This window comes from Hyperoodon ampullatus, assembly GCF_949752795.1.
Source record: "Hyperoodon ampullatus genome assembly, chromosome: 15".
In the NCBI taxonomy this organism is placed as follows: Eukaryota; Metazoa; Chordata; class Mammalia; order Artiodactyla; family Ziphiidae; genus Hyperoodon; species Hyperoodon ampullatus.
The window spans coordinates 53,214,324-53,231,569 of NC_136928.1; the positions used below are offsets into that span (position 1 = coordinate 53,214,324).

The following is a 17,246-nucleotide window of genomic DNA, read 5'->3' on the forward strand; positions in this document are numbered from 1 at the left end:
GGGAAGAGGTTAAAATACATGGGAACCCCGTACTTTCTGGACAGTTCTTCTGTAAACTTAAAAATGCCTTGAAAAAGTAAGGCATTGATTTTTAAAAGTGACAGGCTTAATAGGGGAGCCTATTAATTAGGGAACCCATGGAAGCCTGTTTATAATCTAATAATAATCTAGTCCTTGTACCTTTTTGAAATATGGACGCTCAACTATAAAATCATTATTTTTTTCACTAAAGAGTCAAAAAACACTAGCACCAGTTATAAAAAAACAACAAAACCTGAGAAAAATAACTTTTTAAATGCCAGATTTTGCCAGAGAAAATTCATGGGTAACCTGGAAGTTGGTTGTGAGTGCTGGAGGCTCAGGAGGGAACCTGAGAAATTTAACTCAAAAATATAAAGGAGCCATTTATGACACTTGGGTGAAATGATAAAATAATCTTCCCTTATGTGTTTACATCACTTGGTCATCAGGTTTTGGAGGCAGTGCATTCCAGCTTGTTCAGGCCTGATGGTTAGGTTCCTGCCTTGCATGGACCCACCTTAACCCCTGCACTTGTTGTTTCCTTTCCTTTCTATCACAACATACCTATCGTTCTAGGCTGTGAACACACCCTTTTTCCTTCAGGGTGTGTTCAAGTGAATTTAAAAATAAATTCTGTGTCAAATAAGAAATGTAGAAAGCGCTGCCATGTGAGGATTCACTGGAGAATCTTTTTTTTTTTTTTTTGCGGTACGCGGGCCTCTCACTGTTGTGGCCTCTCCTGTTGCGGAGCACAGGCTCCAGACGCCGCCGCGGCATGTGGGATCCTCCCAGGATCACGTTCCTCCCAGGAAGTGCCCGTTCGTAAGGGCACGAACCCACGTCCCCTGCATCGTCAGGCGGACTCTCAACCACTGTGCCACCAGGGAAGCCCTGGAGAATCCTTTTGAAGAGTGAAGAATCCTTTGGTTTAAATATGTAACCTTTCCCCTCCCCAGTTTATTTTATAGTAGATTCATATTTTACTTAACTAATTAAAGCCAAACACACTTGAAGTAGACTTAGCAGCATTAAAGATTTATTTTGTGAGAAAAATTAGCTTTAGAATGTTCAGCATGCAGTGCTGGTTTATTAACGTCTCTGTTTTCTGCCTGAATTTTATTTGTGTTTGTTTGATCTTACATTTTATTTTATTTTTTAATATTTTTTTATTTATTTTGGCTGCACAGGGTCTTGGTTGTGGCATGTGGACTCTTAGTTGCGGCATGCATGCGGATCTAGTTCCCTGACCAGGGATCAAACTCTGGCCCCCTGCATTGGGAGCGCAGAGTTTTACCCACTGGACTACCAGGGAAGCCCCTGATCTCACATTTTAAAACTGCATTTTAAGCAAAGGTTTTATTTTTATGCCCCTTCACAGTTTATCAGGTTTGGGTTGTATAAAAAACATTGACAAATACACTTCACTACAATTTTGAAATCTCTTATGTTATTTAGTTTTCATTGTTGAACAATATTATTGCACACTCAGCTGAACCTGACACATTGTTCTGGGTGATTTAAAATAATATTTTGTGTTTGCCTGACTAACAAGGGCATAGGTTAGTAACAGCCAGACAGACAGCCAGAGAAAACTTCTGAAAATAAGGGATAAATATATGTAGGCATGTATCTTCTGTGGTTTATAGGTAAAAATCTAGCATTAATTAATTATTTCAGTTCATTTAACTAACTTTAATCAATTAGCCATCTACAAGTGCTGATCATTAGGCTTCTTAACTAAACAAGATAAGACATTGTCTTGTTAGTATTTTGATTTTTTCCATTGTTTTCCAGTCTACTGATTTACATAGGTGGAATCATTGATGGCCAGAGTGGTTGTGATTTGTCCCAGGTCACAGAGGTAGAATTTCTAGTCGAGTATCAGTTACTGCCTCTGTGTTTTACATAACCTTGTTGTGAAACTACTGGTGTAGCTTTCTTTAATGTAACATCAGGTACTTAATCATTCAGTTTTGTGACTGGTTTTCCAGGTTAATAACATAGGATAGGAAGTCAACAATTTTATTTTTAAACTCACTAGTATGTAAATATTTATTTTGGTAATTGTGGTAAAAAATGTGCACATGCTAGAAAAATGTGATTGTCATCCTAAAGGCATTCTTAAATTAGTAAGTAGAGTGTTTTTACATTATACTTAGTTACTGTGTACTTAGTGTGTATTATTTAGTTATACTTACTGGCTACTTCTGAAAAGCCTAAGATATTTGGGGGTAAAGATGTAAATCTCTGAGAATTAGATAATTTTGTGTGAGATTTGAATGCACAGAAAAAGTTTAAATTCAATTCAAAGATTTATGACAGGGTTTCCTTCACACATAAGGATTATTTCTAAGTTTGATGTTTGTAAATCAGGTAGAGCCTATTTCTACAGCGTAGAATACCTCTGATTTCACGTTTTGGAGCATTTGGTCTGCATGCTAGACCTGTTTTATTAAAATGTTGAATGGTTTAAAGGTTGTTTGCTTTTTGTAAACACACATGTACTAGTCTGACCTTAATTTATAAGCATTTTTTTTCCTTTTGACTTTCCCCAAATTAATGATGTTTAACAGCAGAAATCTAGTTTTATATTTGTTGGTTGCAGTTGTTAAAATGATTAGAAAAGTATACAGTTAGCATTTTGACATATGAATTGAGAGTTGAAACATCACTATAAAATGTTTCAGATTTATTTAGAAAGATGGGAAATTCTTTTGTCATTAATGATCCTTTAAAATGTATAATTTTAACTTGGAAATTGGTCTTCTTAATAATTCATAATAAGCAACACCTAGAAAGCATTTGAAGAATGCTTTAGAATTCTTCAGAATTTTAGATATATTTTAGATCTCTTGTCTCATTTGTAGAGGTGAGAAGAGCTTTGTAGTGAATCTTCATTTTCCTTCACTGACTTGGTTTTGGTTAAGGGAGATTTAAAAACACTTAAAACATACCGTATTATTGTCTTAGTTTGAGTTGATTCCATGTGAAAAGTTATCGAGACATTGTCGAACAGTTATTCAAGAGGTTAATTTGCACGCAATTTATGTGCATGTGACTTCATTTAAAGCAAAGGTCAAAACTTTCTTCCCTACCAATTTATACTTCTCTGTGCATTTTTGCTATTGTGCTATGAATTTAGGTATTTAGTAACTAATAAGAAAGCCTTGTATAAATTTTACTCACAAAGATGACCTATGTGGTTAGTAGTTGACAATTTATTTCTAATCATTTTGTAGAGCGCTACTGAGCCAAACCAGGCTATATGCCATTGCTGCTGAAAAAAAGAATTATCTTCAAGAGGAGCCCACTTCTTCTCATAGAAGAAATGCCAGTCAGTTTGATTGGGCTCTAATGAGGCTAGATAATTCTGTCCGAAGAACTGGCCGCATCCCTAAGACTCTTCTACAAAAAGTCTTTGATAACACCTGCCACTCAGGTATTTCAAGATTTTCTGTTCAAAAAGTTGAACTTCTTAAGTACTGGTTTGGTGGTAAGCTCATTATAGAGCACATTACTTGATACTTTAAATTTTGTTATTTCTATTCATGATTTTATGTTATGATTGTGATCTTTCTGTTTTTCCAACTCATCAGAGCAAAGTTTTGAGTAAAACATTTTGTTTTACATGTTTATTTCAAAATCAGCAAATAAAAATTGTCTTCTCCCACAGTTTATGAAGGAATCACTTTCAGTGGTAACTTTTCTTGGAAGATACTAGTTTTTCTTATCTTCTATTGTATAGTGTCTGCTTTCCCTAAGATAATCACATATGACAAATTCCCAGAAAGACTGATAATCACTATTTCCCTTTCATTTTCACTTAGCTATTAAAATTTACTTGAGTCACTTATGCAACTTTGATAATCTGATAGAAACTTGCCCTCAACCCCCCCCCAAAAACCCTAACCACACATGCTCACACAAAAGCCCATGTACAAGCCACACACATAATTTTGTATATAGTTTGAGAGCATTCACCAGCTTCCCAAAGCCCATCCATGATTTCAGTCACATTAAGCTGTAGAATCTAATGATGAGGGAGACTAAAGAAGTATTAGTAATAACTTGCATTTAAAGACAGTTTTTATCATTTTCTCTCTTTGATTTATTGAGTTGTATGGCTATCACCGCAGTCAGTTTTAGAACATTTTTATCACCCCCAAAAGAAACCTCCATACTCCTAAACATCAGTCCCCAAACCCCCATCCCTTCCAGCCCTAGGCAACCACTAGTGTACTTCCTTGTAGATTTGCTTATCCTGGATACTTTATATAAATGGAATCATGCAATAAGTGGTTTATTTTTGTTTTTGTTTTCAAGTTAGCTTTCAGAGACGTGGATAAAGGGAGAAGGAAGTTAATATTTTGTAGAGGATTATAAACCTAAGTTGGATATTCTTGGGTTTTAATTGTACTGCTTTGTGCTATTTTCATAAGATACTGAGAAGTTTAGCGTTTCTATTGCAGTAAGCACTAGGTTCTTTGTAGTCTTGCAGATTGTATAGATTTATAACCTTAGCTTCCCTAAGAAAACAGATCAGTTTTAAAAACTTGTAGTAACATTGTAAATGATACTTGTTGATTGGGATAGGATTTTTCTGATTTATGAGTACTCTTTTAATATTATCTTTAGTGAGGCAGGAGATTTTAAAATATTTACAGATTTCAACTTAAGTTTTGATATTTATCTGCATGGTACTGATACTATGTTAAATATTTTCCGTTAACCTGTTTTCATAGGTAGCCCAGGTGGTAATCAAGCCTTGCTTCTGCTGCGCAGCTGTGGTTCTCTCTTGCCTGAACTAAAGCTCTCAGAGAGAACAGAATTTGCTCATAGGATATGGGACAAACTTCAGAAATTGGGTATGATTGTATGAATATATGATGTGTATAAAGGGTGTAGATACTTTTTCTTTAGTAAAAAAGAATTTCTTTTCATAAATGCTGTAGTTCAGTTTTATGGAAGGGTTTTACTTGATTCATATTTTTTTGTGGTGTGACTTATTTGGTGAGTTATAGTGACATCTAGGGGCATTAAGAATAAAATATTTTTTCATAACAAGTATTACTTTTAGGGTAAGTTAAAAAGAACGAAGTAGAAAGACATTTAGTCTGTCAAAGTTATAAATGTACATACTATTTGACCAAGCATTTCTATTTGTTAGAATTTATTAACATATAAAGCATTTCAGTGTTTTAATATGTTTATACTTAAAATAATTCCTTTTGAAGTATAGTTGATTTACAATATTATATTAACTTGAGGTGTACAACATAGTCTGTTTGTTAGAGTTTAGATAGATATACTCACATGTGCAAAAGGATATTCTTCATTGTAGCTTGTTTGCAAAAGTATGAAATTGGAACCAACTATAATGTCCCTCACTAGAGGTTTGGTTAAATAAATTATGGAGTGTTATGGAATAACAGTTATGGAATTGTTATGGAATATGGTGCAACCATTAAAAGAATGGAGTTCTTCATATACTAATGTGGGGTTTTCTCCAAAATATAATTAAAAATTAAGATGTAGAACAGAGTGTATAGTTTGATACCATTCTGAAGAAAAATGTTTATATGTGTATGTGCATATAATATTAAAATATTTCTTGAAGGATGATAAACACTAGATACAATTTTTACTCTATACTTTTAAAAAAATTATAGTTGATTACCCTATACTCTTTCATACTTTTTCATTTTGGGGCTATGAATAGTACCTATTCAAAAAATAAAATAGTTTAAAAGGTCATTTGATAAAATTCAGTGTTCATTCCTGATTTAAGAAAATCTTAACAGGGCTTCCCTGGTGGCGCAGTGGTTGGCAGTCCACCTGCCAATGCAGGGGACACGGGTTCGTGCCCCGGTCCAGGAAGATCCCACATGCCGCGGAGTGGCTGGGCCCGTGGGCCATGGCCGCTGAGCCTGTGCATCCGGAGCCTGTGCTCTGCAATGGGAGAGGCCACAACAGTGAGAGGCCCGAGTACTGAAAAAAAAAAAAAAAAAAAAGAAAATCTTAACAAAGCAAACTAGAAATATCTATATGTCAGTAAGTCACATAATTTAAAAACACATGTTGAGGGGCCTCCCTGGTGGCGCAGTGGTTGAGAGTCCGCCTGCCGATGCAGGGGATACGGGTTCGTGCCCCGGTCTGGGAGGATCCCATATGCCGCGGAGCGGCTGGGCCCGTGAGCCATGGCTGCTGAGCCTGCGCATCCGGAGCCTGTGCTCCGCAACGGGAGAGGCCACAACAGTGAGAGGCCCGCATACCACAAAAAAAAAAAAAAAAAAAAAAAACACATGTTGAACTGGGAGAAATATTTGTGAGAATGGTTATATTCTAAAATAGAAAAGAGCCCTTACATAGTAGTCATAACGTTAATACCTCAATAGAAAGATAGACACGTATTACTTTCTATTATAATTGTTCACAAACATGTCTTTTCTCTATACTGTATATCCTTTGTGAGAGTAGAATTCATAACATCTTTGTTTTTCTCTTTGCCAGTAGAATAATGCTTTGAACTTATTACACTTGTTAACTAGTTGTTGAATTAATATTGTTAGAAACATATTGTTAGAAACATATTGTTAGAAGAGCCACCGTGACTCTTGTTCACAGACTTTTATAAAGCTGTAAGAGATTTTTTAGCTTAGGTAATATGTCCAAAGTTACAGAATGAGCTGTGACAGATCTGAGACTGGAACTGAGTTTTCCAGACTAAAGGGGATTCTTTAGTCCCCTTTAGTCTGGAAATGATAGGCTCTCATTTCAATGTTGCCATATGCTAAATTTTTGTTTGTTTGTTTTTTGCGATACGCGGGTCTCTCACTGTTGTGGCCTCTCCCATTGTGGAGCACAGGCTCTGGACGCGCAGGCTCAGCGGCCATGGCTCACGGGCCTAGCCGCTCCGCGGCATGTGGGATCTTCCCGGACTGGGGCACGAACCTGTGTCCCCTGCATCGGCAGGCGGACTCTCAACCACTGCGCCACCAGGGAAGCCCTAAATTTTTAAAAATATAATTACTTCTGGTGTACTTCTTGACCACATCGTGATAATATATGTCTCCTTAAGTTTTTTTATTCAGGTTATTTATCTTTTCTGGAGTGTTCTTTTGTTTCTTACTCTTTAAGTCAATCCATTTTTCAAGCTATAATCTAAATCCCTCCTTTCTAGAGTTTTACCTCCAGTCCCAATTAGTGTCTCATCAGTTGCCTGCATTAGAATTGTGAATTTGTCTTTTTTTTTTCCTTTGGCTGCGTTGGGTCTTCGTTGCTGCACGTGGGCTTTCTCTAGTTGCAGTGAGTGGCAGCTACTCTGCGTTGTGGTGTGTGGGCTTCTCATTGTGGTGGCTTTTCTTGTTGCGGAGCACGGGCTCTAGGCATGTGGGCTTCAGTAGTTGTGGCACGTGGTCTCAGCAGTTGTGGCGCACGAGCTTACTTGCTCCGCGGCATGTGGGATCTTCCTGGACCAGGGATTGAACCTGTGTCCCCTGTACTGGCAAGCGGACTCTTAACCACTGCGCCACCAGGGAAGTCCCTGAATTTGTCTTTTTAATAGATATTCTTCTCTTGGAGGCTGATGATCTTATCTTATTCATATTTAGATCTTTGTCATGAACCTTCCAGTGTTTTGCACATGTTGGGTACTAAAGTAGTAATAGTTGAAATTGTAGAAAATGTTCAAGCAAATTTAACTTAACTTCAAAAAAATTCAAATTCTACTTCATTAAATAGTAAATCTATTAATATTAACATGGTTCAAATGCAAAAGGTTCAATAAAGTTTATAGTGAAAGGCTTTGACCTATGTTCCCCAGACACCCAGTTCCACTCTTGGGGGCAATCAGTCAAATCTAACTTAAAAAAAATTCTCTAAGATAATAATCACATTTTGGAAAAAGATAGATATAATTTTTTTAGAAAACTATTTCTTAACAAAGGCTGTTAATCTATTTGGGATTGCAAAAAACCTTGATCACTAGAACTCTGGTTTAGAGACAAAGGTAGGGAGTGATAAAAACTAAAAATTACTCTGAACAAAAAAGTGCAAACATGTCTTTAAGTATTGGTATTAAGGGCAGGTCCACATTTAATATATTTATATAATCTTAATGAAGGGGACTATATAATGACATCTTAAAGTTTTCAGATGACACCATATTTTTCTTGAACAGTAAAATGCCAAGCTAATTAACATAACTACACATAAAAAGCCCTGATGACAGAAAAGTGGCAGGTAACTTACAGTGGGCAAGCACAAGGTAATACATGGAGGAGAGAATAATTATCCAAAATACACCAATGGATGAGCACTAATCTAGCAAGAAACCTGGCTTTTATCTAAAATAGTAATATTTTAAGATATTCTTTCAAGTTTGAACAAAATAAGTATAAGATAAATGTAAGTAGATGACAGTTTACAAAATTATTACATAACGAGATTGAACAAGAACATAATATTAAAACATTAAAAGTAATGGACAGCAGAGCCAGAGCCATGAGATAGTATTCGAGGTATAAGGGGATATGGTAAGGTACATAAGGAAATACTATTATATAGCTTTTGATTATTAAAGTAAGATATTTTAGGATTATGTCCCTAAACTTGGGAGTTTTTAATTTAAATTTTAGTTAAAGACTTTAATTCACTCTATGAAAGATACACTGTGTATGTTTTTAAAATCCTCTATTCTTTAAGAAATGACCCATGAAATTAACTAGACATAATAGTAAATATGGGGATAAGATTTTTATTGAAGTTCACAGAAATGTCTTTGTCATCTGTAGAACCTTGTCAGTGTGGCAGAAATAAAGAAATGAAACCCAGTTGAGTTATGTTAACATTGATCTTGACTAAAATCTGTATGAAAATCCAGAATAGATGTTACTTATCTGGATTTTCAGCAGTTTCCTCAGCTTTTCCAGCACACTAGAGTAAATACCTTTATAAAATGATAGAATATAACTTCCTCAACCTTAGAGCTGTAGCCAACCATTGTTAGAGTTCAGCTTGAGTTGATGGTTTTTTGAAAGTTCTCAGACACTGCATGGTAACCTTGTTGCATAATTATATTACAGATGTGGACTTGCACATGGTTCCCTGTAAGGCCCTGTATAAAGTATTACAATGGTTAAGAGATTGGGCTCTCAAGGCAGACTACCTACATTCAAATTTATGGTCACATACTAACCTTGTGGCCTTGGATAAATGGAAGAGTCAGTTTTCCTAATCTGTAAGATGGGGATGATACTAGTACCTTCCTGAAAGCTGTTGTGAAGAGTAATTCAACTTCTGTATACAGAGCACTTAGTACAGTGCCTGAAACATAGTAAATACACTACATGTCTAAGGTTAAAAACAAGTTTTGATTTAATAGAACAGGACTCTACTGCTTTGAATGTCAGACTGACACCACAGGCCTGTGTAGCCACAGACAGTTGAATAAAGATATAAAATTTAATTCCCGACAATTTAGTAAAACATGTTAGCACTGTATTGATATGGTAACCATGATGTCATGTTGTGCGTTGGTGTAGTAAGGCTGAGTGGTAACCTTAATTGATATGGCCTTAAGCATGATGAACATAGAAAGAAAACAAAGGGCATTGGAATACAGGTAATTAACAATAGCAGACTAGAAATGGTGTTCAGCAACTGGAAATGGAGTGGAAATGGAGCCTTCAAACACTGAGTAGCCTGGTTAGTAAATAAGCAAAATTGTTAGCACAGTCCTACCTGTATATAACAACTGCAGTCACAATCCATCCATCTCAGGGTATCTATAATGTGGCAAGGACTGCTTTATAAGGAAAAATCTTTCAGCCACTTTAAATGTAGGGGTCTTACTATTATAAAACTCTTAGAGGAAAACATAGGCAGAACACTCTATGACATAAATCACAGCAAGATCCTTTTTGACCCACCTCCGAGAGAAATGGAAATAAAAACAAAAATAAACAAATGGGACCTAATGAAACTTAAAAGCTTTTTGCATAGCAAAGGAAGCCATAAACAAGACAAAAAGACAACCCTCAGAATGGGAGAAAATATTTGCAAATGAAGCAACTGACAAAGGATTAATCTCCAAAATTTACATGCAGCTCAATATCAAAAAAACAAACAACCCAATCCAAAAATGGGCAGAAGACCTAAATAGACATTTCTTCAAAGAAGATATACAGACTGCCAACAAACACATGAAAGAATGCTCAACATCATTAATCATTAGAGAAATGCAAATCAAAACTACAATGAGGTATCACCCCACACCAGTCAGAATGGCCATCATCAAAAAATCTACAAACAATAAATTCTGGAGAGGGTGTGGAGAAAAGGGAACCCTCTTGCACTGTTGGTGGGAATGTAAACTGGTACAGCCACTATGGAGAACAGTATGGAGGTTCCTTAAACAACTAAAAATAGAACTACCATATGACCCAGCAATCCCACTACTGAGCATATACCCTGAGAAAACCATAATTCAAAAAGAGTCATGTACCACAATGTTCATTGCAGCTCTATTTACAATAGCCAGGACATGGAAGCAACCTAAGTGTCCATTGACAGATGAATGGATAAAGATGTGGCACATATGTACAATGGAATATTACTCAGCCATAAAAAGAAACGAAATGGAGTTATTTGTAGTGAGGTGGATGGACCTAGAGACTGTCATACACAATGAAGTAAGTCAGAAAGAGAAAAATAAATACCGTATGCTAACACATATATATGGAATCTAAAAAAATCAAATAAAAAATGGTTCTGAAGAACCTAGGGGCAGGACAGGAATAAAGATGCAGACGTAGAGAATGGACTTGAGGACACGGGGAGGGGGAAAGGTAAGCTGGGAAGAAGTGAGAGATTGGCATGGACTTATATATACTATCAAATGTAAAATAGATAGTGGGAAGCAGCCACATAGCACAGCGAGATGAGCTTGGTGCTTTGTGACCACCTAGAGGGGTGGGATAGGGAGGGTGGGAGGGAGACGCAAGAGGGAGGAGATATGGGGATATATGTATATGTATAGCTGATTCACTTTGTTATAAAGCAGAAACTAACAGCATTGTAAAGCAATTATACTCCAATAAAGATGTTAAAAAAAAATACAGGGGTCTTGTCAGCATTTTCTAACAGGAAGGGAATACTATGTTTCATAAGTAAGAGAACTTTTAATCCTTGAATAGGCAGTTACTTGTAACTGTCCATTAATTCAGTAATTACTCTCTTGTATACTTAGTTTCCTCTATTCTGACAGGATTTTTATATAGGTAGGTCTAAATATGGGGTATAACGCTGAAGTGATCATTTTACCCTCGTTTGTTTGTTACATTTAAGTGCATATATTTCAGTTGTGATAAAGGGTATGACTTTAAGTGCTCTTCTAAAAATTTGATTTAAATTTCATTTGTAGGTACTGTGTATGATGTAAGTCACTATAATGCTTTGCTTAAAGTCTACCTTCAAAATGAGTATAAATTTTCACCAACTGACTTCTTGGAAAAAATGGAGAAAGCAAACATTCAACCAAATCGAGTAAGTAGTTGCTATTATAAATGTTTATTGGTCATATCCACTTTTATTTTTACCCAGAAAAAAAATTTTTTTAGGAAGTATTAACTGGCCCATTTCATTGACAGGTGACATACCAAAGGTTGATTGCTGCTTATTGTAATATGGGAGATATTGAAGGTGCCAGGTATGTAGTTCTATAAATGTATGTTTAAGCCAACAAATTTGTAAGTCTTGTAAACCTAGAATATTTTCATTCTTCTTTTTTTTTTTTAAGTTTCTACTTAGTAAGAAAATTATTTCAGAAGTATTTTAACCTAGCAAATTTGGTCATATGACTTAGATAAAATATAAAATTTTGTAAAAGGGGAAATGTAATTGAAAATTGCTATTTTAATTAAAAATTTCATTTACTGGAGCAGAAGTTTAAAATTGTTGAGGTACAAAGCTGGCTTTACTTTTTTTCTTAATTGCTGTTTCCAAAAGTAAATGTTCTTAACCATTTACACTGTATTCATTTATAAAACTGATAATATTCTCTTTATTTCAGTGATTTGTATAAAATTAGTTATGACATTTCTCTGCTCATGTAAAATTTATTAATACTTTTGGATGGAGGGTTTAGGAAATAAGGAATAAATTGAAATGTACAGTCTCATTTTTAATGAAATGAATCATTAAACTTTATGCTTTTTAAACGTTAGTTAATACAGAAGAAACAATCAGATTTTTAAAACTTACCTACTGTTTTTAACAAGAGTACTTCAAGACTATTGATATAACTTCAGGGAGTGGAATTTTGTGTGCACATGTTGTAAAAGGTGTTTTTCATGTGTATTTCCAAGAAGTATTTTTATTTCTCTTTTGTTGCAGCAAGATTCTTGGATTTATGAAAACTAAGGATCTTCCAGTCACAGAGGCAGTATTCAGTGCTCTTGTTACAGGGCATGCAAGAGCTGGGTAATGTTCCACCTAAGGTTTTATTCTCAAGTGAGATTTAAATTACAGAAAATTATTGTGGAAAATTCTTAAATTATGTTTATCTACCCTCTCGAAAAAAATCTTGAGTGTGTGTGGTAGAACATGCACATCTTAAAGTAAATTATTCTTAAATTTATCTGTTTCATCAAACTTTTATTTGAAGATTTCCGTTTTAAAAATTGGACTTGATCCAAAGTAACTGACTTTGTAAAGTTTATTAACTACTCTGCTAGTGACCTGGAAAAGATTTTTATTTTTGAAGAATAATTTACTAAATGTTATTCTTTCCTAAAAAGGTAAATTTGAGTCACAACATACCAACTGAAAGAGGGCATGTTATTTAATGTCTATGTAATTATTATTTAATTTGGTTTCTCTTTTGGAAAAGTTACCTATAAAAATTTGAGATGTTTGTGATCTTTATTATTTCAGAAATCTGTTACCAGTTTAATATGTATTATCCTTTTCTGATGTTACGATTCTAAATGGTACTTAAGAATTCTAATTTTAATAAGCGTAAGTAATACATTCTAGATTAAATGATACGACATTTGGCAGTATTATGGTAATCTGTTTTATTTTCTTTGAATTAACTTACAGAGATATGGAGAATGCAGAAAATATTCTCACAGTGATGAAAGAGGCTGGAATTGAGCCTGGTCCGGACACATACCTAGCACTGTTGAATGCATATGCCGAGAAGGGTGACATTGACCATGTTAAACAGGTGTGACTTATATAAATAAACATACTTTAAAATCATTTGTATAAACTGTGCTATATTTTGCATGATGCAGAAAAGTGTAGTTTATATCTGTTTTTAAACATATCTCTTGTAGACAGTCTTGAAGGAGAATTCTTACTATAGTTCAGTACTTTGGTGTCGATGTAACAGTTATTGTTGGAATAGAATGTTTTTCTGTTTTATAAAAGAAGTCTTAAACCTTTAGATGGTATGCCTTTCTAATTTTTTAAAATCTTGGTATTTTAATTTATTTAGCTTTAATAAAAAAAAAAACTTGTTTCTAAGTTGTTCTTCTAATTTCTGGAACTGTCTATAGACCCTGGAGAAAGTGGAGAAGTCTGATCTTTACCTTATGGATCGTGATATATTGCAAATTATCTTTAGCTTCAGTAAAGCTGGGTATCCTCAATATGTCTCAGAAATTTTGGCAAAAATTACATATGAAAGAAGATATATTCCAGGTAGTTTTACAATTTTTATTTTCATGATTTTTCTAAAAATAAGAATTACTATTTTTACATGGAAAGGGCATTCTCTAACAATAGGGTATTGTGGTAGATGAACATAGGATTCTTTTAAAGTCAGCTTAATAAACTGAAAAACTTGGGTGAATGAATACGTGGGAATGTTTTGATTTGGAAGTGTTTCACTATTGTTTAGGCAGATAAATCCTTTTGGTATTTGTAGTTCATAAGTTTGTCTTTCATATTGGTAGCAGTGTAGAAATACTGTTCAAATCAGTAACAAAAGATGTCTTTGTTTTCTTTCCAGATACAATGAACCTCATTTTGCTTTTAGTCACAGAAAAATTGGAAGATACAGCATTGCAGATTTTATTAGCATGTCCTATATCAAGGGAAGACAGTCTGAGTGACTTTGGCAGTTTCTTTTTACGACACTGTGTGACTATGAATACGGTATTTACATAGTCCATTTTTACTTTGTAGACAGTGTAATCGGCAGTGAAATAATATTCTTTAAAATAAGAGAACATATTATGAGATTAGACCAACTATAAATATTAAGAGAACTTTGTTTTTGTGTTGGAAGATTATTGGATAGAAAGAGGGTGAGAAGTTCAAATTTTTTATCTCAAAAGTGGTAGAATATTTGCAGAAGGTCAAATGGTAGGATATTTGCAGATTCAGCTGATGTGGTGCCTTTCTTTTCTAGCCTGCAGAGAAGCTTAAAGACTACTGTAAGAAGTTAAAGGAAGCCCAGATGCACACATCTCCTTTCCAGTTCACACTCCAGTGTGCTTTAGTAGCCAAAAAAATGGGTACTATATTCTCGTAATTAAAACTCACATAAATAAGTTTTGCTGAGGTAGCTTTGTAATTTTTTATGGTGTCTCTTTCAGATTTGGCAAAAGCTCTAATGAAGGCTCTGAAGGAAGAAGGTTTTCCTATCAGAACTCATTATTTCTGGCCATTACTAGTTGGACATCAGAAGGAGAAAAATGTTCAAGGTTAGGTTTTACCTTTTACAGATTTAATAGTGGTTTAGATATCCAGTATAACAGTTTCTACACACATCTAATTGAATTATTTGGGAAAACATGCTTATTAGATCTTGTGAGAAAATAGAATTAAGTCATAGTAAAGTATTAGGTAAACGTTTAAAAAACAAACATAATGGCTTTCTTTCATCTCAATTTCATTTCTTAATTCATCTCTGATCTTGATATTCAGACTTGTGATTATGGTTTTAAATAGTTCATTATTTTTAAGGTTTTCAAAAAACTCTTTAGTTCTTGATTTTACATACATACAGTGTTTGAAATTAGTTTAGCCTTATTAAAGATAAAATATATACAATCAGACCATTTTCTTTGTGGACCAGTCTATTTCTTCTTAACTGAGCTGAGTTAAAATAATAGGAAAGGCAGGAAAACTTTTATTGCAAAATGAATGCTCATGACCTGACAGCCAACTGATTGAAGGACAGAAATGTTCAATCTTTCAGGTTCTTAAGTACGTTTAAGCATTTAGCATACTTTTCCCTGTACACATGGGATGTCTATAGGATATGAATAAGAATTGAACAAATATTAAATTTTAGAGTACAGTATCTAATTCTTTGGTTTGCATTATTGGTAATTCAGAAAGAGTAGTCTCATAAAAAGATGCTTTTAACTGGAGTACTTCCCCCTTGGGGAAACAAAAAATGGTCTTTTTCATTTTATCTCGCCATATAATGTGCTTTAGAATGAGATGCAGAGTTGTTAGTATGACATTGGGTGACAAACAAAATGCACAAACAACAAAAAAAAGTGCTTTTAGCAGACTTTCATATTGCAATTTTATTTAAATATATAGCCGTCTTCTGGTTTAAAGGAAATAGTGAAACAAGTATTCCCTAATTGTTTCTGGCTGTAAAAGTCTCTAAATCCTTTTTAGAAAGATTTTTGTGAAAACAATATGCTAGTTGATTAACTCTTTGCATATCCTCCAGTTCTGAAAACTCTATAAGAGTTAACCTTTAACCCTAGTATTTTTGAACCACAGAAAGTTTACATCATTGCATGAAAATCTTTGGCTGTGTTAGTATTGTCTACAATACACAGATAATGAAAATACTTTTGGTACTCCTGTTGAAATGTTTGTTTATTCATCAGGTAAATTTGCTTTTCTCAACCTATCATGGTATCTAGACTTGAATTGGTTACTGCATTTTTACTACTTAGTAAACATGAAAGAATTCAGGTAATTCTTTCCATAGTTGTAGCTCAAACCAGTAGAAAAGTGGACTTTATCTTGAAGCCATTTTTTTCTTAGAATCTTAGAATCAAAGGTGCCTTGTTGAAAGCTCACATTATATTAATGAAGGAACTGAGAGCCCAGAGAGATTCAGTGGCTGATCTTAGGTTCCACATCTAGTTGTCAGTAGTGCTGGGATTAGAACTAGGATTTCTGTCCTCCTGTTTTAAATACTTATTTTTAATACCGTAACACCTCCATATTAGACACTTGTAAATATGCTGTACTTGTTTTATAAAAATTCTTAGCTATTGGTTAAAAATTAGGTATCGATTTTGGCATTAAGGACATATTTAAAAAGTGGTACCAAGTTTTTTAATCAGTGAAGGTTTTACCTGGAAAAGTAGGAAAGCTGGAAAGTTAACTTGAGAGTACAAGAGATTGTTAGCTGTTTTACAGTTTTTAAAAAGTACTTTCTCCTTTGCAGGAAGTCCTGAAATACAGTAAAGTATGTATTCTACAGTCTTTTCTTCATGTAACAGGGAAATGGCTGTGTATATTCTATATAGTTTCTTCAGTGTAAGATAAGAAAGTAAGATTCTTTTTAGTGCAGTGAATTTGTTTTTTGTCTGGGGAAAGTCATTATAAACTGGTAGAAATAAATAATTAACAGAAGAAAATAATGGTTGCAGAGATGGAGGATGTAGAGGAGTGTTTCATAAGGAGTAAATAAAACCCTTCAGGAAATCAAAGAAAGGTATGTAGAGGTCAGATCAGACTGAACCAAGTGCTCAACAGTAGGACGATCAAACTTGTATTGAATTCTAGAATTTTTCTGGCTGCAGATTTGGCCGTCACCAACCCTTAAAAGAGATTCTTATAATGACTTCCTCATGGCTTATCTTGCTAGTATTTTTCTCTGTTGTGCAAATGGAAAAGTCCTCTCTTAGAATTTTAGCAAATTGGCCCAAGTGAGAGGAAATAATGCAGAATGATTGAGGGATTATCTACATTCCTTGGTATATTTAGGAAACATGAAAATAAGAATATGATACAGATAAAATAGAAAAGGAAGGGCTGGTATGAAAACCTAAATGCCAGCTGAGTGAATGGTTGAGTAGGTGATACTTTTTAAAAGTAAGAAATTGCGTCCTCATAAAGTGAGCACTCTGGGTAGAGTCTAAAATTATGTGGAGTAAACAGTCCTAGTTGGTGGAATTTGTTCAGGAAAACCATGTATCTTTCCCAATAGTTTGAACTACTTTAATTCTTATAAAACT

General features: G+C 34.4%; 1 protein-coding gene across 2 annotated transcripts in view; it reads left to right on the forward strand.

Annotated features, from left to right (window-relative positions):
- LRPPRC (leucine rich pentatricopeptide repeat containing) overlaps positions 1-17,246 on the forward strand; it is a gene marked incomplete at its 5' end in the record, with an annotated part of 103,607 nt that overhangs the window by 9,398 nt on the left and 76,963 nt on the right. For both annotated transcript variants that reach the window (XM_079720573.1, XM_079720572.1), the window contains 10 exons: positions 3,261-3,460; positions 4,764-4,886; positions 11,444-11,565; positions 11,670-11,728; positions 12,415-12,501; positions 13,123-13,249; positions 13,584-13,728; positions 14,039-14,184; positions 14,441-14,546; positions 14,628-14,735. In XM_079720573.1, coding sequence (XP_079576699.1) covers positions 3,261-3,460; positions 4,764-4,886; positions 11,444-11,565; positions 11,670-11,728; positions 12,415-12,501; positions 13,123-13,249; positions 13,584-13,728; positions 14,039-14,184; positions 14,441-14,546; positions 14,628-14,735 — 1,223 coding nt within the window. The remainder of the gene's footprint in view (positions 1-3,260; positions 3,461-4,763; positions 4,887-11,443; positions 11,566-11,669; positions 11,729-12,414; positions 12,502-13,122; positions 13,250-13,583; positions 13,729-14,038; positions 14,185-14,440; positions 14,547-14,627; positions 14,736-17,246) is intronic.